The 25,499-nt window shown below is 36.2% G+C and overlaps 1 protein-coding gene across 4 annotated transcripts in view; it reads left to right on the forward strand.

Moving 5' to 3' along the window:
* Window positions 1–25,499, forward strand: part of RALGAPA1 (Ral GTPase activating protein, alpha subunit 1 (catalytic)) — a 261,272-nt gene that overhangs the window by 102,885 nt on the left and 132,888 nt on the right. For all 4 annotated transcript variants that reach the window (XM_006835341.1, XM_006835339.1, XM_006835340.1 and 1 more), the window contains 7 exons: window positions 934–1,150; window positions 4,241–4,417; window positions 11,684–11,836; window positions 21,805–21,998; window positions 22,245–22,343; window positions 22,888–23,043; window positions 24,959–25,087. In XM_006835341.1, the coding sequence (XP_006835404.1) occupies window positions 934–1,150; window positions 4,241–4,417; window positions 11,684–11,836; window positions 21,805–21,998; window positions 22,245–22,343; window positions 22,888–23,043; window positions 24,959–25,087 (1,125 nt within the window). The remainder of the gene's footprint in view (window positions 1–933; window positions 1,151–4,240; window positions 4,418–11,683; window positions 11,837–21,804; window positions 21,999–22,244; window positions 22,344–22,887; window positions 23,044–24,958; window positions 25,088–25,499) is intronic.

Consider the following 25,499-nt stretch of genomic DNA (forward strand, 5'->3'; position numbering starts at 1 on the left):
TTTCCAAGGAGTGGCTGGTGGGTTTGAATTGCCGACCTTTCAGTTAGTAGTCCAGTATTTGTCCTACAGCACCATACCAGAATTCTATTTTATCTCTAGTGGGGTGCGGTAAGAAAATGCACTGGACCACAGGCTGGTTTGAACCACAAAGTAGGCAGTTCAAACCCACCAGCCGCTCCTCAGAAACCCTATACAAGGTCGCTATGAGTTGGAACTGACTCATCAGCACGTAACAACAACAGCAATTCTTAATTGGGGGGAAAGATGTGACAGTCTGCTTCTGTAAACTTTACAGCCTTGAAAACTGTGAAACAGTTCTATGTCTTATATATAGGGTTGCTATGAGTCAGAAACTGTCTGATGGTAGTGAAAATACATATTTATTAAGGAGATATGTCTGAAACTGATTTTTTTTTTAATGATCATATTCTATTTAGGTTTTCACTTGTCTATAGAGAAGGTGTATAGCTATATTTTATTTATATTAGTTTGTTCTAATTTACTTAATATTTTTCATGAATGGGTGAAAATTATTTTAGAATGTTATGTTTGCTCATTCTTCCATCCCACCATCCTTTGCTTTCACTGTCTCTTCTGTTTACTGCTTGTTTTTCCCGCTTGAATACTTTACTCTTCTTATTGCTTTAATTTATATTCACTCCCTGGATCTTACTGAAGCTTAAGAGTCAGACTCAGTACCGTCTGATATTTCTATTTTTGCTTTAAGCAGACTAACAATAATTCAGGCTGTAGGTCAGTACAGTTATATAAATTTTTTAGCATTTCCCACCGCATTCATACTCCAGGCCCTAAATCTCAATGTTTAGTATTATGATTATCTCAGAAATACAGAGTTTTCAGATGCTTAATGAGAATGGAAATTATTGTGTGTTTTTTATCTTGTTAATGGTAAAATGTATCTTGAATTTTTAGACTATGACAAGAAGAGGAAGTAGTCCAGGCAGCCTTGAGATTCCCAAAGACCTTCCTGATATTCTAAACAAACAGAATCAAATGCGCCCTGTTGATGATCCTGGTGTGCCCTCAGAATGGACTTCTCCTGCAAGTGCAGGGAGCAGTGATCTCATCAGCTCAGATAGTCATTCGGATTCTTTCAGTGCTTTCCAATACGATGGCCGAAAATTTGACAGCAAGTATCTTTTTCAGTTTGAGCAATATGTCTTTTGTTGATTGCTTTCTGTTCAAGACTGAGTTATGGATTACATAGCTGTCATCTTCCTCTCCAGTATGATTTAGGACAAGGGCTCCCATCCATTTCTATCCATTTTTTAGTGAAATTCCAAATGAAGTTTTATGGAATCCCCTCAGGTTGAAACCTCTTAATTTTGCCAAACTCAAGACATTTAAAAAAGAAGCACTATCCATTTATAGAACGAGTGTCACTTTTAATACCAAAAATGTAGAATGGAAAAATATTTAGGATGTTAGAATAAAGGATAGTCATGGCTTATGAGTTGATCTGCATATAAAAACATAATACAGATTATTTACAGAGGACCTTCCTATCGAGTTTCTTTCACTTTTTCATTTCCAAATTTAGATTTACAAACTTTAAGAATTGGTATCAATTGTACCAAATGCTTATTTTTCTTAAAATACTCCTTTGTGTGAGATACCCCTGTTTCTGCCCTTCTTGCAACCCCTAGAGACATCAACCTATTGGAATAAACACTGTGTACAATTCAATTTTAAAACAAACCACCTGGGCATTAGACTTCAGTTACTGAGACCGTGAAAACTAACTTTATCCTGACATGGTGCTAATGACCCTCATGACCTTTGAATCTTTCTTTTCCCTGCAAGTTCAGTAAAATCAATCCTTGCTCCTGAAGATTTTTTTTAACCTCACTTAACAAGGCTACCTTTGTAGTGTTTGAAGCCCACTATAAGTCCCATCTGCCATTTGCGCCATGATATATGATATACCGAGTCCTGGTGTGGTGCTGTGAGTTAATGCGCTAGACTACAAAGCCGTTTGAACTGCAAGGTCAGCGGTTCAAGCTCACCAGCGGCTCCTTGGAAACCCTATACAGGGTCGCTGTGGGTCAGATATGACTCAACGGCACTTAACAACAACAGCAGCATATGATATACCAGGGTTTTTTTTTACTCCTGGAAATAATACATCAAGAGACAAGTCCCAAGAATTCAAGCAGGCATATCTTATCCTGAAGATGTGTCCCAAAGTAAGATGTGCATATTCAAGGTGATTTTCGTCTTTTCTTCGGCACACCTTGATTTTCCTGAATAAGCTAGCTTCACCATGGATCATTTAGATGATCTCTGAGAGTGTGGGTCCAAGTAGCATGCCACTTGAACAATCCTACCCCTAAGAGGTCGGTAAAATCTATTTAAAATGCTTACCCTGCATCTAATCGTGAGGAAATGATCAAGCAAATTCAAACTGTAAGACATTCTATAAAACTGACCTGGACAGTCAGAAAGAGCCCTGGTAGTACAGTGAGTTAAGTGTTGGGCTGTGCACTGCAAAGCCAGCAGTTGAAGCCCACCAGCTGTCCTTACAGGAGAAAGGTGCGGCTGTCTGCTCCCATAAAGATTTACAGTTTCAGAAACCTAGATAGGGTTGCTAATAGTTGGAATTGACTCGGTGTTAGAGAGCTGGTTTTGTTTTGGATGCTTCAAAAATGATCGTGTCATGGAAAGGGGATTTTAAAAAAAGCAAGAGGGACTGTTATGGTTCAAAGACTAAAGAAATTTGATAACTAAACACAACGAGTGATCTTTGATTGGACCCTCACCTAAAAATAATCAAAGACATTGAAACAAAATAGGAAGAGAGAAATGTGGACTGTATTAGATATTATAACATGAGAAGAATTTATATGTGTTTAATGATATTGTGAGAGTCCTGGTGTGGCACTGTAGGATAAAGACTTGACTGTAAGGTCAATTTGAACTGCAAGGTTGGTGGTTCAAACCCACAAGACTCTTCAGAAACTATTCAGGGTCACTATGAGTTGGAACCGACTCAACGCACATAACAACAACATAATATTGCTGGAAATTTATAGCTAGAATAGAATTTTTGGGTCCCAGAATCTCCTTTAAATAATCGTTCCTTGTTGAAATGACATCAGTGATATTATTTGGTGCTATATTACTACCAGCTCCTAGTGAACCTGTGGGATTGAGTAGAACTGCTGTATAGGGTTTCCAAAGATATAAATGCTTTTGGAAGCATATTGCCACATCCTGCTCATACAGAGTGGCTGGTGGGTTCAAACCACCAAGCTTTTGATTTGCAATCAAGCACTTAACCACTTGAACCACTGTAAAAGTCAGAATCAACTATATAGCAGTGAAATTATATTCCTGTCACATTTTGGAGTCCTGGTGTGGCACTCTGGGTTAAAGCACTGGACCACAAGGTCAGTTTGAACCACCTTGTTTGGTTTGGCAGTTCAGATTCACCAGCTGCTCCTTGGAAACCCTTTACAGGGTCGCTGTGAATCAGAATCAACTCAATGGCACTTAACAACAGCAACAATCACATAGCTATTCTGCTATGATGCTAATAAACTTGGCTGTCAGTAAAGGATGTTAAAAAAATAACACCAGAAACTTAGATAACCAAGTTTGTGTAAAGCTGAAGATGCATTGAAGAAGTATATTTATCCTGCCCTCATGCATAATATGCTGCTGTTATCTTACTCAGACTAGGAATATGATTTAAAAGAAAGATGCATTTTTATAATGCATCTTTTAAATTATATGCCATTTTTATAATATATTCCTCTACCAAAGAATGAACCCTTGTGTAATGCTGTAGGGTAAACTCTGGGCTGGTAACCACAAGGTCAGCAGTTCAAACCCATCAAGCCACTCTTGGAAATCCTATATAAGATTGCTATGAGTCGGAACCGACTCAACAGCGGCATACAACACCACCATTACCACCAAAGATTCACAAGTACTTGAAAAGCAGTAAGTGTATTACCAACTATATGAAAATATGGATATCAGTAGTGTCTTTTATCAGCATTTTTGTTAATAAGTTGGGAGAATCTTTAAAAATTAAGTTTTTAACTGTAATCTTCAAGCTGTTGTTTATAGTGTTTACACTTGCTTGTCTGGGTTTTAAATAGAATAGATTTAGGGGGATTGATAATGTTTGATCATTTTGTTGAAGTAGCTGTGTCTGTTGTATTTCTTTTGTTAATTGGGATTTAAACTATAGAAGCGTTTCTTCTTCCTATAGATTTTGGCTTTGGAACTGATACTGGAATTGCAACCTCTGCTGAGGTGGATTCAGGCTCTGGCCATCAGCAGAGTGCTGAGGAACAGGAAGTGGCTAGTCTTACCACACTTCACATAGATTCTGAAACAAGCAGTCTTAATCAGCAAGCATTCTCTGCAGAAGTTGCGACGGTTACTGGTAAAATTACTTGAATATATTCCTTAAATATTTATTTTAAGTCTTCCAATGAATCTGCTTAGAATTTTGTTTGAGAGATTATAAGTATGACTTATTATTATTTTTGCTCATCTTTATGTAACAATGGAAGGAGACAAAAGAGAAATTAAAACAATAATTTTTTTACCTAGAGTCAATGTGAGTAAGGTTCATGAGTTTTGTGAACTTTTAATATCCTATTGCAAAATTGCATGCTGTTTTTGTTGTTGTTGGGTGCCATCAAGTCAGTATTGACCCATAGCGACCCTGTGCACAGCAAAACGAAACACTGCCCGATCCTGGGCCAACCTCACTACTGTTGCCATACACACATACATATATACTAGAACATTTTCTTCAGAGATTTAAAAGTAGACAACCAAAAGAGGTATAGAGGCACTATACGTTTATTGTTTTTGTTTAGTTAGCCTAGATTTTTATGTATTTATTATTATGTTGTTGTTATGTGCTGTAGAGTCGGTTCCGACTCATAGTGACCCTCTACAAGGTTTCCGAGGCTGTAAATCTTTACGGGAGCGGAAAGCCTCATCTTTCTGCAAACAGCTGGTAGTTTTGAACTGCTAACCGTGAGATTAGCAGCCAGATTCGTAACCAGAGCTCTTTATGTATTTATTATAAAAAGCATATAAAGCATACTTCCCAATAGAAAGCCTTATTTTTTATGTTAATTAATGTTTTGTATTTATATAGTAATTTATATTTTTTAAGAAATTATATGTGACTAAATCATCCACTATAATATGATAAACAGGAAGGATCAAGGCGAGAGGGTGAAAAAGAGAGAGACCCCCAACGACATGGATTGGCACAGTGGTAGTAACAATGGATTCAAGTGCAGCAGCAATTGTTAGGATGGTACAGGGCTGGGCAGGGCTGGGCAGTGTTTCATTCTATTGTACATTAGGGTCCCTATGAGTTGGAACCAAATCGATGGCACTTAACAAGATCAAGGAAATTCAATTATGCAAAATGCCAGTGTACATTATTACAAGGTTACTTCAGTAATTAGAGTGAGCCTGAGCAAATACTGTTCCATAGTTCTGAGACTTCTACTTACTGCATGATTCAAATTTGTTTGGTTCCAGCTGAAGTTTGATGCCACTTGATAGTGGTTATCTACTTCGCTTAAATATCAGTGGGATGGTTTGGGTTTTTTTTTACCCTTGTCGTTGACTGCAAGTTGTAAACCTGGACCAATGATTTTTGCATCTCTTGAGTTAGTTCATCAGACAGATTAAATTGAACCAAGGTAAAACTAAATAGGCAGGAACCTATCATCTTGCTTCCTCTTCACTACATCCCTTCTTCCAGAGAATAAGTAAGGACTTTAGTCTTTCCCATTAATGAATGGGGCACAGAGTAGAGGACAGGAGCCAACTTTGTTAGTCCCATAATTTCATTATCATAGGGTTTAAATTAATGAGAGAGAAATATAAGAGAAAATTCTTATTTTATAGTAACCATTTTTACTGCAGTTATCTTTTAAAATAAAGTAGGTGAGAAGATAACTTACTAGTAATTACAGACGTACAAATAAAAATCACATGAGATACCACTATGTTTTTATTGTTGTTGTTAGATGTCCTTGAGTCAATTCCAAGTTATGGTGACTCTATGCACAATAGAGCGAAACACTGCCCAGTCCTATGCCATCCTCACAATTGTTATGTTTAAGCCCATTGCTACCGATACTGCCAATCCCTTTCACTGGGGGTCTTCCTGTACAAATATTAAAACAAGTAAAGTTAAAAATACTGATAATATCAACTATTGAAGAGGGTGTAGCTCAACTGAAAAATGTCACACATTGCTAGTGGGAATACAAAATGATATGACCACTATGGGTAAACATGGCATTACTTTATAAAGTTAAGTGTTTATTTGCCATATGGCCATTCTAGGTGTACTGCATTGTAAGGTTGTATATGAAAATTCATAGTTGTATGTGAAAATTCATAATAACATTACTCTTAGTAGCTAAAAAGTGAAAGCATTTCAAATATGCACCATTTATAGTATGCTCATACTTCTTGTGTTAAGTGCCGTTGAATTGGTTCCAACTCAGAGCGACTCAATATAGGGTTTCTAAGGAGTTTGAATTATCGACCTTGTGGTTCAAATTGACCTTGCTGTCCTATGCTTACTTCTACATCACCACACAAGGGCTCCAATATTCATACTATGGATTAATAATCAGCTGCTTTAAAAGATTAAATATTGTTGTGGTTAGGTGCCACTGAGTAGGTTTTGACCCATAGTAACCCTATGCACAAAACACTGTCTGAATCCATTGCCAGTCTCACGATCATTGTTATGCTTACTGCTACCATTGTGCCAGTCTACCTCCATCTTTTTTGCTGACCACTTTGCCACTCATGATGTCCTTCTCCAGGAACTGGTCCCTCCTGATAATATATCCGAAGTGTGAGAAATGAAGTCTGGTTATCTTGGCTTCTAAGGAGCATCCTGGTTGTACTTCTTCTAACACAGATTTGTTTGTTCTTTTGGTGGTCCATGGTACTCAGTATTCTTCTCCAACACCGTAACTTCAGTGCATCAATTCTTGTGCAGTCTTCTTTACTCATTGTACAACTTTCATAAGCATATGAGGCTACTGAAAATACCATGACTTGGGTCACACGCACCTTAGTTCTCAAACTGACATCTTTGCTCTTCAACACTTTAAAGAGCTCTTGTGCAGCAAATTGCCCAATGCAGTACATCATTTGATTTATTGACCACTGTTTCCATGAGTGTTGTTGGTGGATCCAAGCAAAATGAAGTCTTTGACAACGTCAATCTTTTCTCCATTTATCTTGCTGTTACTAGTCCAGTGGTAAGGATTTTTGTTTTGTTTACATTGAAGTGCAACCCATGCCGAAGACTGTGATCTTTGATACTCATCAGTAAGTATTTTAAGCCCTCTTTGCTTTCAGCTAGCAAAGTTGTATCATCTGCATGTTACAGATATTAATGAATCTTCCTCCAATCCTGGCGCCATACTCTTCTTCGTATAATCCAGATCTTGGTATTATTTGTGCTCAGTGTACAGACTGAATAAGTATGGTGAAAGAATACAGCCCTGATGCACACTCATCCTGATTTTAAACTATTCATTGTCCCCTTGTTCTGTTGGAATGAATATCTCCTGGTATATGTATCAGTTCCTCATAAGCACAATAATTGTTCTGGAGTACTCGTTCTCCACAATGTTGTCCATAGCTTGTCATATAATCCACACAATTAAAAGCCTTTGTGTAGTTCAATAAAGCAAAGGTAAACATCTTTCTGGTATTCTCAGCTTTCTGCCAAGATCCATCTGATATCAGGCAGTGATATCCTTCGTTCCATGTCCTCTTCTGAATCTAGGTTGAACCTCTGGAAGTTCTCTAGCAATGTATGGTTGCAGCTGTTTTTGTATTAGCTTTGGAATTTTATATTAGCTTTGGAATTTTGTATTATCTTTGGATTTTATTTGCACGCAATATTAATGAATATTGTCTGATGATTTCAGCATTCTGTTGTGTCATCTTTGGAATGGGCACAGATATGGATCTTTTCAATTCAGTTGGCCAGGCAGCTGTCTTTCAAATTTCTTGGCATAGAGAGTGAGTGCCTCCAGTGCTGCGTCAGTTTGTTGAAAGATTTTGATTTGTATTCCATTAGTTCCCGGTGCCTTGTTCTTTGCCAATGCCTTCAGTGTAACTTGAACTTCGTCCTACAGTATCATTGGGTCTTGATCACATGCTACCTCTTGAAATGGTTGAACATCGACTATTTCTTTTTGACACAGTGACTCTGCATTCCTTCCATCTTTTGATACTTTCTGCATCACTCAATATTTTGACGATAGTATCTTTCAGTATTGCAAGTTGAGGCTATATGAAAGCAAACTGTAGTGTCAGGCAAATCAGTAGGATTAGGGGTCAGAGGAGGAAATCTACTGCACATGGGCACAAGGAACATTTTTAGGGTAATAATACTTGTTCTGTAGTTTGCTTGTTAGAGGTTATAGCATTATATACAGTTACCAGAATTACTTAGTGGAGCAAAGGACCTTCATTTGCTGATGGGGAACAACTCAAAATGAGCAGAAACAGTTGCAAACATTCATAAATGATAGAAACATGGAATGCACTAAAGTATAGAAAACTGGATGTTCCCAGAAATGAAATGCAACAGATAAATGTCTTAGGCATTCAGGAGCTCAAATATGCTGGTGTTTGGCCATTTAGAATCTAGCAATCATGGTTTACTATGCTGGAAGTGACAAAAGAAGAATGGCATGGCATTCATTGTCAAAAAGAGCATTTAAATATCAGTGTATAAGTACAAAACTGTCTGTCTGATAGGATAACATAGTTTGCGTGCAAGAAAGACCAGTTAATACCACTATTCAAATTTATCCATGAACTACTAAAGCCAGTGGTGATGAAATTGAAGAATTTTGTCAGTTTCTTCCATCTGAAATTGATCAAACATGCATTCAAGATGCATTGGTAATTACTAGTTATTGGAATGCGATGGTTGGAAACAAAGAGGAAGAGTCAGTCATTGGAAACTATGGCCTTAGTGATAAAAACTTGCAAGCGATAGAATTTTTCAAGACTAATCACTTGTTCTTTGCAAATACCTTTTTTAAACAACATGAAAGACAACTATGCATGTGGGCCTTACCAGATATCAAGTAGACTACATCTATGAAAAGAGTGGAAGAAGAGCTCCATATGATCAACCAAAACAAGGCTTGGGGCACACTGTGAAACATACTATCAGTTGCTCATATGCAAATTCAGGTTGCAGCTGAAGAATATTAAAACAAATCCATGAGAGTCAAAAATATGACTTTAAACGTATCCCACCTGAATTTAAAGATCATCTCAAGAACAGATTTGATGCATTAGGTACTAATGACCAATGACTAGAAGAGTTTGGAATGACATTAAGAACATTATACAGGAATAAAGCAAAAGTCACTAAGAAGACAAGAAAACAGGAAAAGACCAAAATGGATGTCAGAAGATATTCTGTAACTTGTTCGCCAGCAGAAAAATGATAAACCAAATGGAAGAAATAAGGAGGTTAAAGAGCTGAATACAAAACTTCAAAGTGCAGCTCGAGAAGACAAAGTCAAATATTTTAATGTGCAAAGATCTTGAGTTCAAGAACCAAAAAGGAAGAATGTGCTCACCTTTTCTCAAACTGAGGAAACTGAAGAAAATATTCAAGCCGAGACTTGCAGTATTGAAGGATTCTCCTGCAAAAATATTGAATGATGCAGAAAACATCAAAAGAAGTTGGAAGAAATACACAGAGTCACTGTACCAAAAAGAAATGGTCAGTGTCCAACCATTTCAATAGGTAGAATATGATCAAGAGCCAGTGATACTGAAGGAAGAAATCCAAAGTGCGCTGAAGGCAAAAGAGCAAGTTTGGCAAAGAGCAAACTTCCAGAAATTGATAGGAAAAAATAAATTTGTTTAACAAATTAATACAGCACTTGAGAAGCCACTCATCTGTGCCAAAAAATTTGGAAAACAACTGCCTGGCCAGCTGATTGGAAGAAATCTGTATTTGTGCTTATTCCAAAGAGAGATGACCCAACAGAATGCAGAAATCAATGTACAATATCATTAATAATGCATGCAAGTAAATTTTGCTAAAGGCAGTTCACAAACAGCTATAGCGGCAAAGATGTAGTATACCTTAGTTCTGGGTGTCATCTCAATGTAAAGAACACAAAAATCGTCATCACTAGAACAATCAATAACATCAAGATGATGGTGAAAAGATTGAAGTTGTCTAAGACTTCAATTTGCTCAGATCCATCATGAACACTCAAGGAAATAGCAGTCAATAAATCAAATAACATAATGCATTGGGCAAATCTGCTGCAGAAGACCTCTTTAAAGTGTTCAAGAGCAAAGATGTCAGTTTGAGGACTGAGGAGCATCTGACAGAAGCCATGAAATTTTCAGTGGCTTCAAATGCTATGTGAAAGTTGTACAGTGAGTAAGGAAAGCGAAGAATTGATGTATTTGAGTCATGGTGTTGGAGGAGGAGAATATTAAAAGTACCTATGGTCCAGCAGAACAAACCAATCTTTGTTGGTAGAAGTACACCCAGAATGCTCCTTGGAAGCCAAGATGGCCATACTTACTTACTCTCTCATACTTTGGGCATATTAACAGGAGAGATCAGTCCCTGGAGAAGGATATTATTATGCTTGGTAAAGTGGAGGTTCATTGAAAAAGAGAAAAGACCTCCAACAAGATGGATTGGTACAGTGGCAGAAGCAATAGACTCAAGTGTAGCAACCATTGTGAGGTTGGCACTGGACAGGGCAGTGTTTCGTTATTTTGTGCATAAGGTTTCTGTGAGTTGGTAGTGATTGGACAGCATCTAGTAACGGCAACGTAATGTAAATTGTAATACTCAGTATCTTAAAATTTTTGATGGTCTAGAGAGATTTTTCTAGATCATCACAAATTTTAGGATACTGAGTATTTACAATTTGTGTTAATTTGCTGATACTAAATGGTCTAGAGAGATTTTTATTGGAGTCCTGGTGTGGCGCTGTGGGCTAATGCATCAGACTGCAAAGTCATTTGAACTGCAACATCAGTGGTTCAAGCTCACCAGCTGCTCCTTGGAAAGCCCTATACAGGGTCGCTATGGGTCAGAATCGACTCGATGGCACTTAACAACAGAGAGAGATTTTTAAACCTTAAATAGTGTATAATTCAAAGTAGAAATAATGAAATGCCCTAGACATTTTCTCAGTGGTTTGTGATCCACTGCATATCTCTCCACAACCTGTGACTCAGAAGGATTCCACTTTGTTCTTTATCTGGCGGCTATTCTTTTGAAAAAATAATTTCTAACCATTATGCTCTTCAGTGAACCTAGAGAGTTTCTCTCTATTAGCCAATTACTAGTTTACTTTAAGCTATTCATCAGACTACTGGGTTTTCAAAAGATTTCTTGCTTCTCTTTGGTATTCAAAAATAAAATTTTACACAAAAGCTTTAAAAATAAAATTTGATATGTATGGAGAACTTGTTGTAGGTCTTTATGTGCAATTCAATTTCTTAGAATTTTAAAAGTATATATAAATAGTAACTATGTTTAGGATTCCACTAGAAATTTTTATTAGTAATTAAAATCTAAATCAGTGATATCAGTAATACTACAGAGATGTTATATAAATTATAAATATATTTACAGGTTCTGAAAGTGCTTCCCCAGTCCATTCAGCTTTGGGATCCAGATCACAGACACCGTCCCCTTCTACACTGCATATAGATCATATGGAACATAAAGATCTACAGCTTGATGAGAAGCTTCACCACTCTGTTCTTCAGACACCAGATGATCTAGGTAATATTTGGCAATTAGAAAATTGCCATTTTTCTCTCTTTTTGTGCATTAGTGTCAGGAAGATCTCAGACAAATAAGCCATTATAAACATGATTGGAGTCCTGGTGTGTTTCTGTAGGATAAGCACTGGACTGCATGGCCAGATTAAACCATGAGGTTTGTGGTTCAAACGTACCAGCCAGTCCTCGGAAATCACATGCAGGGTTGCTATGAGTCAGAACCGACTCCACGGCACATAACAACAACAACAACCAACTAAATTAAATTAAAAAGCAGGTGGTCCAAATGAAGTCTTTTTTTTTTTTAAGTAAATGTTAAAAAGTACTTGTGAATCCTCAGAAATTTTAAGTTAAAAGTATTATTTTGGCTAAGTCCTGTGCAATGTTACAAGCATCAGAATGAAGAGACATTTTCCAAGTATGCGTATAAACCTTTGGCTTATTTTATGAGATGTTTAAAGTAATTTATGACTTAATTTATGAGATATTTAAAGTAATTATACACAAAGCTAGTTTTCATTGGAAATTTAACACATTTATTCTCTGGCCAAGTGAACAAATTAAAAAATCATATAAATTCTGAACTTTTTTTCATTCTCTTAGTATGTATTGATCTTGAAATTACTTAAGACCTAATTTCTGATCTGTGGCTTATCTCTGACCTTTTACTTTCTTCCTTGTGCCCTGCAGTTGTTTTGTTAGGCTTTTGTTTGTCTATAGATTTTCCCCCAAAGTAGGAAGAAAAACTTCAAATAATTGGTCACAGAAATTCACCAGTTACTAATATTGTACCATATTTGCTTTTTGTCTCTCTGTATCTACACACACATATACACACATTCATCTTTTGCTGAGCCATTTGAGAGAATATTTCAAATACCATAACATTTCACCCCAAACAGTTCAGTACGTCCTAAGAAAATTTTGATTTCTTGATTAACCACAATATAATTATTACACTCAAGAAATTTAACATCGCAACATTACTGTTTTAACCCATAGTCAAAATTCCCCTGCTATCGCAATAGTGTCCTTTTTAGCTGTTCCCCTTCTGCCACCATCACTCTTAGTCTAATCCAGGATTTGATTAAGAATCACACATTGTTGCCTGCTTTTTAATCATTTAAATTTTTATTAGCCTTGTTTTGAGAAGGATGTCAAAATTGTGATATTATGAAGGAGTTGGAGTGGAAAGGCAGTAATGGCGCTGATTAAAGCTATTATGATCTTAAGTATATCCCACCTGAACTTAGCGACCATCTCAAGAACAGATATGATGCATTAGATATTAATGATGAAAGACCAGAAAAGTTGTAGGATGACATGAAGGACATTCTATAGGAAGAAGCAAAAGCATTTTTAAAAGACAGTAAAGAAAGAATGGAGAAAAATAGATGTCAGAAGAGACTCTGAAACTTGTTCTAGAGCATAGAGAAGAGGAGTCTTTGTGCTCTCAAGAAAATTGAAAGCCTCAGAAACCTTATACAGGGTCACCATGAGTCTGAACGGACTCCACCAATGGCACAAAACAATAGTAACAACAATGGTCAAATTATTGAATGATGCAGAAAGCATTAAAAGAAGATGGAAGATGTACATAGTCACTATACCAAAAAGAAATGATCTGTGTTCAACCATTTCAAGAGTCAGGATATGATCAAGAACCAATGGTACTGAAGGGAGAAATCCAAGCTGCGCTGAAGGCATTAGAGAAAAACCAGTTATTGATGGTATGCAAATTGAAATGTTTCAATATACTGATGTGACACTGGAGGTGCTCAGTTACATATGCATCAACATTTGAAAGATGTGTATTTGGATTCATTCCAAGAAAAGGTATGACCCAACAGAATGCAGAGATCATTCAATAATATCATTACTATCACATGCAAGTAAAATTTTGCTAAAGATAATTTAAAAACAGGTGCAGCAATAGATGGACAGGGAGATTCCAGAAATTCAAGTCAGATTCTGAAGAGGAGGTAGGACCAGGGATATCAAGGCTGATGTCAGGTGGATCTCGACTGGAAGCAGACAATACCAGAAAAATGTTTACTTGTGCTTTATTGACTATGCAAAGGTTTTTAACTGTGCAGTTCATAACAAACTATGGATAACAAGAATATCTATTCCATAACACTTAACTTATGTCATGAGGAAGCAGTACATAGACTAAGAGACACTTGTTTAAACAGAGCAAGGGAAACTGAATGGTTTCAAATCAGGAAATGTACATGCAAGGGTTGTATCCTTTCACAATACTGATTCAGATGCTTATTTACAATACTAACTGAAACTCTTTGCTGAATGAATAATGTGAGAAGCTGAATTATATAAAGAAGAACTTGGCATCAAGTTTGGAGGAAGGATAATAATGTTTGCCTACTAGGAAGACGAGTTAATACCATTATTATTCAAATTTATGCAGGAACCAGTAAAGCCAGTGCTGATGAAATTGAAGAATTCTATCAGTTTCTTCAGTCTGAAATTGATCAAACATGCATTTAAGATGCATTGATAATTACTGATTGGAATTCGAAGGTTGAAAACAGGAAAAATCAGTTGTTGGAAAATATGGCTTGGTGATAGAAATGATACTTGGAGGCCACATGATAATTTTACAGGACCAATGACTTTTTTTTTTTCATCCAGCACTTACAAATTTTTACTACGGTTCAAAGGATGGGCTTTAAAACTTTGAAGACAGAGAAAAATGGAAAAGCAACATGTTATTTGTCTAGGTTCAGCCTGAAGGGGGATTTTTACTGCAAACTGCTGAGCTCCCTGAACATACGGTTACTGGTTGAGAAGCTGACAAGTGTGCCTTAGTCCCTTATATAAAATTTTATAATGAGTGGATGTTTCCAAGCCCAGTGGAGATTTATCATGGGCTGATGACTGGTTGGAGGTGTGAAAACTACAGCCATCATTTCTACTGATTCCTGAACCTTTGGGGGGTGTTATATCCTTAGAATTCATCACATCAAAATGAACAAGGTTGTCCATATCCCAAAGACATCAGGCATTGGTGGTAAGCATTTAATGACAAAACTTTCTCCAGTTCTCTGTAGGTAAAAACCAGCTGCTTTGTTTTCACGCTGGGCACTGAGTCTCAAGGACCAACGACTTTCATTGTAAATATTTTTAAAGTAACATAAAAGGCAAGTATTCCCATGGATTTCACCAGATGGAATACCCAGGAATTAAATTGGCTACATCAGTAGGAAGCAAGCTCCATATCATGAGCCAAAACAAGACCACGGGCAAACTGTGGAACAGATCATCAGTTGCTCATATCTACGTTCAGGCTGAAGCTAAAGAAAACTAAGTCCACAAGAGCCAAAATATGACCTTGAATATATTCTACCTGAATTTAGATATCATCTCAAGGATAGATTTAATGCATAATAAACCACTGATCAAAGACCAGAAGAGTTGTGGGATGACATCAAGCGCATCATACAGGAAGAAAACAAAGGTCATTAAAAGACAGGAAAGAAAGAAAAGACAAAAATGATATCAAAAGAGGCTTGTTCTTGAGCAGCGATAAATAAAAGCATAAAGAAAAGAAATGAGCATGTAAAATATTTGAATTGAAAAATTCTAAGACCTACTTTGTTTTTTTGAATACACAGTCAAGTATTATAATGAAATGTGCAAAGACCTGGAGTTAGACAACCTTAAGGAAAGAACATGCTCAGCATTTCTCAAGCTGAAAGAATTGACGAAAAAATTCAAGCCTCAACTTGAACTACTGAAGGATTCTATTGTACATAGATCTCTATAGATTGAAACCAACTTGGCGGCACCCAACAACAGCAACATGGACAAGATATTGTATAATGCAAAACCATCAAAAGAAGATGAACAAAATATATAGTCACTCTACCAACAAGAAATGGTTGATGTTTAGCCATGTCAAGAGTTAGGATATGATCAAGAGCCTATTGTACTGAAGGAAGATGTCCAAGCTGCACTGAAGACATTGATGAAAAACACATCTTCAGGAATTAATGGTATACAAATTGAAATATTTCAACCAACTAATACAGTTCTGGAGGTGCACACTTATCTATGCTAAGAAATTTGGAAGCCATCTACCTGGCCAACCAAATAGAAGCATTCCAAATTTGAACCTATTCCAAAGATAGATGATATAACAGAATACAGAACTCACTGAACAACATCATTAATACTACATGCAAGTAAAATTTTGCTGAAGATAATTTAAAACATGCTTGGCAAACAGTACATTGACAGAGAATTACCAGAAATTTAAGCCAAATTTCAGAAAAGGATGTGGAACCAGGGATGTCATTGCTGATGTCAGATAGATCTTGACTGAAAGCAGAGAATACCAGAAACGTGTTTACTTCTGCTTTATTAACTATGCAAAGCCTTTCAACTATGTAGATCACAGGGGTGGAGAACCTTTTTTCTGCCAAAATTTATAAAATCATTTGCAGGCCATACAGAATTATCAACTTAAAATTACCCTGCTATATTTGGTCAAACATTTAATTAATTCACCCATCACATTGTTGTTGTTATGTGCCATGGAGTCGGTTCTGACTCATAGCGACACTGTACAGGGTTTCCAAAGCTGTAAATCTTTACAGGAGCAGAAAGCCTCATCTTTCTCCCGCGGAACAGCTGGTAGTTTCGAACTGCTGACCTTGCCATTCGCAGCCTGATTCATAACCACTACGCTATCAGAGCTCCTTATCCATCACATTAAGGATGAGTTAATTAAATGTCTGACCAAATATAGCAGGGTATTTTAAGTTGATAATTCCATATTGCCCACTAATAAAGGATATAAATTTTGGCAGAGAAAAGGTTCCCCACCCCTGATCTACAGCTTCTCGGAAAGCCTATACAGGGTTGCTATGGGTTGGAACCGACTCTGCAGCACTTAACAACAACAACAAATGTGACGGATGGTGTCCTGGTGTGGCACTGCAGAATAATGTACTGGGCTGCAAGGTCAGTTTGAACGGCAAGATTGGCAGTTCAAACCCACCAGCTGCTCCTCGAAAACCCTATACAGGGTTGCTATGGGTCAGAACCAACTTGACGACACTTAACATCAACAACAATGTGGTGGATGGAATTGTGGTTATCTTGGCAGGGCTAGACCAAACGATTTTATGGGCCTTATACTGATTGCAGGAGCCCTGGTATGGTGCTGTGAGGTAAAGCACTGGACCGCAAGATCAGTTTGAACCTCAAGGTCGGTGCTTCAAATCACCAGCCACCCCTTGGAAACCCTATACAGGGTTGCTATGAGTCAGAACCGACTTGAAAGGAATAAACAACAACAACATCATACTGCCCACAGGTTGAATGTTCCCCACACCTGGTGTAGATTATAGCAAACTACAGATAACATTGTGAAGAATAGGTATTCCAGAACACTTCTTTCATGCTCATGAGAAATCTGTACATACACCAAGAGGCAGCAGTTAGAACAGAACAAGGGGATACTAAATGATTTAAAAATCAGGAAAGGTGTGTGCCAGAGTTGTATCCTCTAACCATACCTGTTCAGTTTGTATGCTGAGCACATAATCTGAGAAGCTGGATTATATGAAGAAGAATGTGGTATCAGTATTGGAGGAAGACTCATTAACAACCTGTGATATGCAAATGATACAACCTTGCTTGCTGAAAGTCAAGACAACTTGAAATACTTATTGATGAAGATCGAAGACTGCAGTCTTCAGTGTGGATTGCACCTCAATGAATGAAAGCAAAAATTCTTAAAACTAAACCAATAAATAACATCATGATAAATGCAGAAAAGTTTGAAGTTATACTTGGACCTGCATTCAACATTTATGGAAGCAGTAGTCAAGAAATCAAATGTTATGTATTACATTAGGCAAATCTGCTGCATATGACCTCTTTAAATTGTTAAAGAGGGCAAAAGTACTCCTGAGCCAAGCCATTGTATTATCGATTGTCTCATGCATTTGGAGTTCTGGTGTAGGTGCTGTGGCTTGATGCGCCATACTGTAAAGCTGTTTGAACTTCAAGGTTGGCAGTTCAAGCTCACCAGCTGCTCCTCAGAAACCCTATACAGGGTCGCTATGGGTTAGAATCGACTCGATGGCACTTAACAATAACAACAACTTAAACATTTGAAAGTTTGACAGTGAAGAAACAAGGTAGACCATAGAAGAATCCATGTACTTTACTGTTTGAGAAGGATATTATGCACTGCTAGAAGAGCAATCAAATCTATGCTGGAAGTACAGCCAGAATATTCCTTAGAAGACAGGAATGTAAGACTTCATCTCTTGTACTTTGGTCATATTATCAGGAAGGAGTGGTCCATGGAGAAGTACATCATGCTTGGTAAAGTGGAGGATCAGCAAAGGAGAGGAAGACCCCCAGTGAGATGGATTGACACAGTGGAAGTTTAAACGTAACAATGATAAGAATGGTGCAGAACTGGATAGTGTTTCGTTTTGTCGTGCATAAGGTCTCTGAGTTAGAATTGAAGACTCCATAGCATGTAGCAACAATAACAACCTTACTTGCTAGAAACAAAGAGAAGTTAAAATACTTACTGATGAAGATCATAAACTACAGCCTTTAGTATGGATTGCCCCTAAAGTAACAAAAACAAAAATCCTTACAAATAATATCATGATAAATGGGATAAAGATTGAAGATGTCAGTGACTTAATTTTACTTGGCTCTAAATCAACACTCATGAAAGCAGCAGTCAAATCAAATTATGTATTGCATTAGGCAAATCTGCTGTACAAGAACTCTTTAAAGTGTTAAAGATCAAAAATATCAGTTTGAGGTCTAAGGTCTACCTGACTAAGCTATGGAATTTTCAGTCTCCTCATACACATGTAAAAGTTGGGTAATGAATTAGAATGTTGGTGAAGAATATCGAAAGTCCAGTGGATTTCCAGAAGAACAAACAGATCTGTCCCAGAAGTACAGCCAGAATTGTTTCTTAGAAGTCAGGATGGCTAGACTTCATCTCTTATACTTCGGACATGTTATCAGGGAGGTACAGTCCCTGAAGGACATCATGCTTTATAAAGTTCATTGTCAGCTAAAAGCAGGAAGACCCCCAATGAGTTGGATTGAGGCAGTAGCAGCAGCAGTGGACTCTAGCGTAACAACTGTGAGGATGTCCTAGGACTGGGCCGTGTTTTCTTCTCCATAGGGTCGCTTTGAGTTGGAACCTACTTGACAGTATCTAACAAAGCTGCTGCACTGTTATTTTGTTTGAATGACTTTATTCCAGAATCCTATTTTCGTATTATATAGAAAGACTAATCAATCGATAACTTTTTTATGCTATCAACATTTGTATAAGTTGCATGGAAAGACAAAAGGTAAGTAAATTTTAAGCAGTAGGAGTAAATGATGTTACATATGGTTAAAAACTAATTTTCAATTATTGGTATGTGGAGATATTGTCAAACATGAAAAATTGTTACATATAGATTCCTGGTACAGAAGTTTTATCTCCCAAAGTTTCTTGTGGTACATGGATATATGAGGGTGAGTCAGAAATTACCCATGCTCTGGTTATGTCAAAACGCCTGTCCACGTCCATGGCTGATGACATCATTGAGTGTGCATGTAAACTGATTCTGTTGAATAGACAAGTGACCGTGGATTATGTGACAAATCACTTGCAAATCAGACATGTCTCTGACTATGAAATAATCCATGAAAAACTTAGGTTTCAAAAAGTTTGTGTGAGATGGATAACAAGACATGCATTCATCACTGTAATCCTGAGAATAAATGGCAGAGTATGGAATGGAAATATCTTCAATCGCCAACCAAGAAAAAGTTCAAAAGTCACCCGTTAGTTAGAAAGCTTACAGTTTTCTGGGACTCCCAAGGACCAATTTTGGAGCACTATCAGGAAAAAGGTTTTAACAATCAACAGTGCTCATTACAGTGTAATGCTCACTAAAGAGCTTAATCCTAAACTTCGTACTAAACGCAGAGGACTGCTATCTCAGGGCCCTGTTATCTTACACAATGCACATCCGCACACCTCTGCTCACATTGTTGACACCTTGCAAAAAGTTAGTTTTGAGGTGTTAAAGCATCCTCCGTATAGGCCTAATTTTGCTCCATCAGACTTTGACTGGTTTGGTCCCCTGAAAGCAGCCCTTTGAGTATAAAGATTCACCTCTGATGCAGAAGTGAAGGCAGTGGTGCATTCTTGGCTGGCAGCTCAGCTTAAAAACATTTTTTATTAAAGAAATAGGAAAGCTTGTTGGCAGATGGACAAAGTGTATTAAAAAGCAAGGAGATTATGTCAAAAATGATCAATTTTGCCTTTTTAAAAAGTTGATTAAAAGTCTACAGTCAAGAAACGATATACGGTAGAATGAATGTAAAACTAATGTTCTCCCATGTAAACTATCACATAATTCACAATAAAGCATTAAAAAAAAAAAAAAAAAAAAAAAGAGGGAAGGATGGCCAGCAGTTAGGCAAATAAATCATGGCACTGTGTTAAAATTATTGCTAGTTTTCACATCCAGAAAATAACCCTATGACATTAAATGTTTGATGAAGTATGTCGAAACAGAAAAGAAGGCTGCAAATGGACTTGGAATATAACAGAAAGGACACTAAAAAGAAGCAAAGATATTTATTATTACTCTTAATGTGTCTTATTGTTGAAAATATACCCTACTTAATAATGTACCATTTCTGGTTAGGAAAGAAATATTTCTGTTTCTCAAAGGAAAAAAAAAATTCTACAGTCAAGAGTGCAGATAATTTTTGACTCACCCTCATGTTTATTGACTTTTTTTTAATGTCTATTGACATTTAAATTATTTTCTATAGCCTATTCCATTATATGGACTCCTGATATGGTGCTATAGGATTGGCACTGGACTGCAAACCGTGGACTGCAAACCGCAAGGTCAACAGTTCAAACCCACCATCTGCTCCTTAGAAACCCTATACAGAGTTGCTATGCGTCAGAACCAACTTGATGTCACTTAACAACTAACAATTCCATTATATACATTAAACCGGAGGAGAGCTATAATGATGTCTATCCAAAGCATCTATTCAACGTCTGAGGAATTGTATCTTTAGTGAGGTTATTAAATAACTTGTACAATATTACATGATTCATGTCTTGAATGAGATTAAATCCTGAAGTTCCTAACAGCTTGTCTAATCAGTTGTTGTTGTTTCTAAGTGCCATCTAGTCCATTTCCAACCCATAGCGACCCTGTATAGGGTTTCCAAGGAGCAGCTGGTGAGCTTGAACCACCGACCTTGCAGTTCAAACGACTTTGCAGTCTGATGCATTAGCCCACAGCGTGAACACCAGGACTCCTGTCTAATCAGTAGTCTCCTTTTATTACCTATATTTCTTACTCATTATGCCAGTATGAACAGATAAAGGAATTATAATTATGGAAACTTTGCATTTTGTTTAACTTTATTAAAATATTTGCTTTCCATGTTTTTTTATTTATTTTTATGTTAGATCTGACAATTGTAAAACATATAAATATGGCTCGTTTGGAAATTTTTAGTAGAAAAGAACAGGCTTATGAAGACTTTTTATAGGATCTACCTTCAGTATGAAATTTTCTACTAATTTGATGGTATAACTTGAAGTAGCTGTTAGATAAAATTGAGAATGTACTTATAAATTTGAACAATCAAGCAGAAATTTTTCCATATGGTGCCTACAAAGTGAGTGATACTTGTTTCGTTTTTTTCATTTGATGAATCTAAATAGAAGCACTATTGAATAATCATTAACATAATAAAGAATTAAGGAATGGCAAAGAATGACTACTGGGGTGGGGGATAACACTAAATTTTTCCACTTTTGTAGATATTTTTAAATAGTTTATTTAAGTTGGCTGTTGTATTTTTATGATACTTTTTTTTAGAAAAAGTATTTATGCTGCTGTTTTATTACTTTTTTTTTTTTTTCTATAGAGATCAGCGAATTTCCATCTGAATGTTGTAGTGTGATGGCAGGGGGTACTCTTACAGGATGGCATGCTGATGTTGCTACTGTAATGTGGCGAAGAATGCTTGGCATTTTGGGAGATGTCAATGCTATTATGGATCCTGAAATACATGCTCAAGTTTTTGATTATCTTTGTGAACTTTGGCAAAATCTATCTAAGGTAAAGAAGAAAGGAAAAGACACATGGGGAGAAGGGTAGAACAAAAATATTAAGAAATGATGAGACCCTAGATAATGTTTAGTTAAGCACCCCATGTTATAGATAACTGATACCCATTATGAGAAGTTAGTAATATGTATGATTAATATCTAGTCATAAAAACTGGACTCTAACTCAAGTTTAAGGCAAAGTAAATGGGGAGACAGAACAGTTTTCATAGACTTGTTTTTTATTTGAAAATTACAGATTAGAGATAACCTTGGCATTTCAGTTGATAACCTGACCTCCCCTTCTCCACCAATTTTAATTCCTCCGCTGAGAATTCTTACACCTTGGCTTTTCAAGGTAAGCTTAATGTATATAAAAGATTGATATAACATTTTCATTTATTAAATAAGTACATTGTCAGTTTTATAAACTTGATAGAAATTTTAACTGTTGTATAGCTTTCAACACTTATTTGATAACTAGTACTCTTAGGATGTTGTTAGACATTATATAAAGAGATGGATGGCATATCTAAATTATACAGAATGCATCATTTGTATTTAATTTTCTTAGTAAAACAGAAATGAGACATAGAAAATATATTTCTTTATTGTTTATAGTGAAATTTAAACATCAAGTTTTTATCACAGGATGTTCTATGTACTTTTAAAGATTAATTTTTTAAAAGTTTCATTTCATTCATTTTCCTAAATGAAACGGGTGTAGTATTTATACCAACAGTGTATCATTTTGGGTGGTAATAAAAATTTCAGTAATTCTGATATTTAGCTCTTTAAAGTAATTAGGTCATTGTAGTAACAAAAATATTGTTTGCTATATTGAACTTAAGTATTTAACAAGTAATTTTCTTTAGTATTTAAAATTGATCTTTTAATTGTAGGCAACTATGTTGACTGATAAATATAAACAAGGTAAATTACATGCTTATAAACTTATTTGTAATACAATGAAAAGAAGGCAAGATGTGTCACCAAACAGAGATTTTCTAACACATTTCTACAATATAATGCATAGTGGATTACTTCATATTGATCAGGTAACTATTTGTAAGTTCTAAAATCTTATTATCCCAATTTATCTCTCAATTTTGTTAATTGATTTTTAAGGTCTATTATTAAAATTGTTGCCTTTATGTAGTGGTGTACAGGGGTTCTGGTGTGGCAGTGTGGATTAATGCACTGGACTGCAAGGTTGGTTTGAATCTCCAGATTGGCAGTTCAAGCTCACCAACCACTCTTGGGAAACCCTATACAGGGTCACTATGAGTTGGAACTCTATACAGACTCACTATGAGTAGGAATCAAACAACATTAAAACTGTTTTCCTTACATAGTGATATGCAAGTAACTTCCATTTTATAACCTCATTGGATTTTGAACTATGATTGAAAAACAAACTGTTGTAGTTAGGGGGTTACCTTGAATATTTAATCCATCTGTAACTTTAATGTTATACTTAGCAGTTCATTTTTATTAAAGAGGTTTAACCATCCTTTGCTAAGTGCTGTCAAGTTGGTTCCAACTCAGCAAATAGGGTTTCTGAGAACCGGCTGGTAAGTTTGAACTGCCAACCTTGCAGTTCAACCTGACCTTGTGTTCTAGTGTTTATCCTTCATTGCCACACCAGGACTCCTTTGCGTAGTATAAAGCATCTTCCGATAAGTCCCAATTTATTTTTCTTAATACCTAATTAAAGAAATCTGACTTGAACTCAAGTTTCATGCAAAAGGAGAACAGTTTTTATAGGTTTATTTTATACCTGATAATTGACTCAGAGGCATGTGGGTTTGTTCATCTAGTCATGCAGCAGTCAGAGTGTGTTTAGTTTTTCCAGTCTTAAGAATCAGCATACTTCAATTTCTAATTAACATTGGTTATACTGGCTCATTGGCAGTCATTTTCATTTGCTAAAAGGACTCTGGTAGCGTAGTGGTTATGAATCAGGCTGTGAACCGCAAGGTCAGCAGTTCAAAACTACCAGCTGCTCCGCGGGAGAAAGATGAGGCGTTCTGCTCCCATAAAGATTAACAGCCTCGGAAACCCTGTGCAGGGTCTCTATGAGTCAAAACCGACTCCATGGCACATAACAACAACATATGTATTAAAGGAAATCATTAGATAGTCATAAATATGACTGTTGAACATTACCTCAGGGTGTTGTTCATAAAACTAAGAAGTGTGAGAACTGCCAATATATATAAATACTTGTATCTTAATATAATTAAATTTCATATAAATAGAATTCAATTAATACTAAAAGATGACAACTATATCTCTAAAAATGAAAGTAACACTTAAACAAAATTTTAAATTATTTATATGCTCTCTTGTAAATCTGTTTCAAATGAAAATGAAACCACAGTCTTAATTATTAGAAAATGGCAGGTTTCATTTAAGAGCATTCATGTTGAGTAATATAATATATATTGCATCTTCATGGTGAATTCTAGAGGTAAAGTGAATATACAACGAGTTTACATTTTTTCTTCAAAAATGCCTACAACCTAGATTTCTGAGGCTAGACAGTTGTCATCAATGGGCTTTAATTTCTGTTTTAAAGAGAGAATCTTTCCAGTTGCCACATTTGGCTTCAAGATCAACGTTATCACATGGAAGCAATGAGGTGGAAGAAACTACTCTGCAATTGAGTTTTACAATGCATGGGTCTTTTACTCTTAACTGTCTGAGGCAAATAGCCTTCCAGTTTGCCCTACTGTGAAAAGAAAGAAGCTGTATTGATGTCAATTAAAAAATATGTTTTAAGTTTGCTTTCCTTTGACAAAATATTCTAAGCATGGGCTACTTGGGAGAATTAAAATTAGTAATTCCAGTTAGTCAATGTATAGTATTTACAGTTTAAAATTTTTTGTTTATTATGTGAAGGCTGTTGAATAGCTGATACCCAAGATTACATATGTGATATTCTTTTCTCCTTCATTCCTGATTCCTAAGGATATTGTCAATACAATTATCAAGCACTGCTCACCTCAATTTTTTTCACTTGGTTTGCCTGGTGCCACAATGCTTATTATGGATTTTATCGTAGCTGCTGGCAGAGTGGCTTCTTCAGCTTTTCTAAATGTAAGTTTTTATTTTCTGTTCTTCACAATATAACAAACTTTAATCAAACAGGATTTAAGTAGCAAACAATAAAGGAAAAGTAATTTGCTGATAAGATAGAACAAGCTGATGTTCTAAAATTTAATTGGAATTGTTTCTTCAGTGTTTAAGAAAAAAATAAATGAGTCTGAAGTGTATGAAAGCATTACAATTATTTGATGAATTGACCCAAAGGCTATAAAATGAATTACATCTAATACATGAAACAGGATTTAAAATTGAAGAAATAAAAGGAAACAGGGAAGATAGTAAAGAAAGGGCAATGCCTATACAAAAGAGAAGGAAGAAACAGTGTGACGTAACTCAGGAATATTTCTAGGAGGAGTACACGCTAAACTGTAAGAGTATACGGGAAGATTTTTCTTAAAGCCAT

The sequence above is a fragment of the Chrysochloris asiatica genome, unplaced genomic scaffold, assembly GCF_000296735.1.
Source record: "Chrysochloris asiatica unplaced genomic scaffold, ChrAsi1.0 scaffold00017, whole genome shotgun sequence".
NCBI classification, from domain to species: domain Eukaryota; kingdom Metazoa; phylum Chordata; class Mammalia; order Afrosoricida; family Chrysochloridae; genus Chrysochloris; species Chrysochloris asiatica.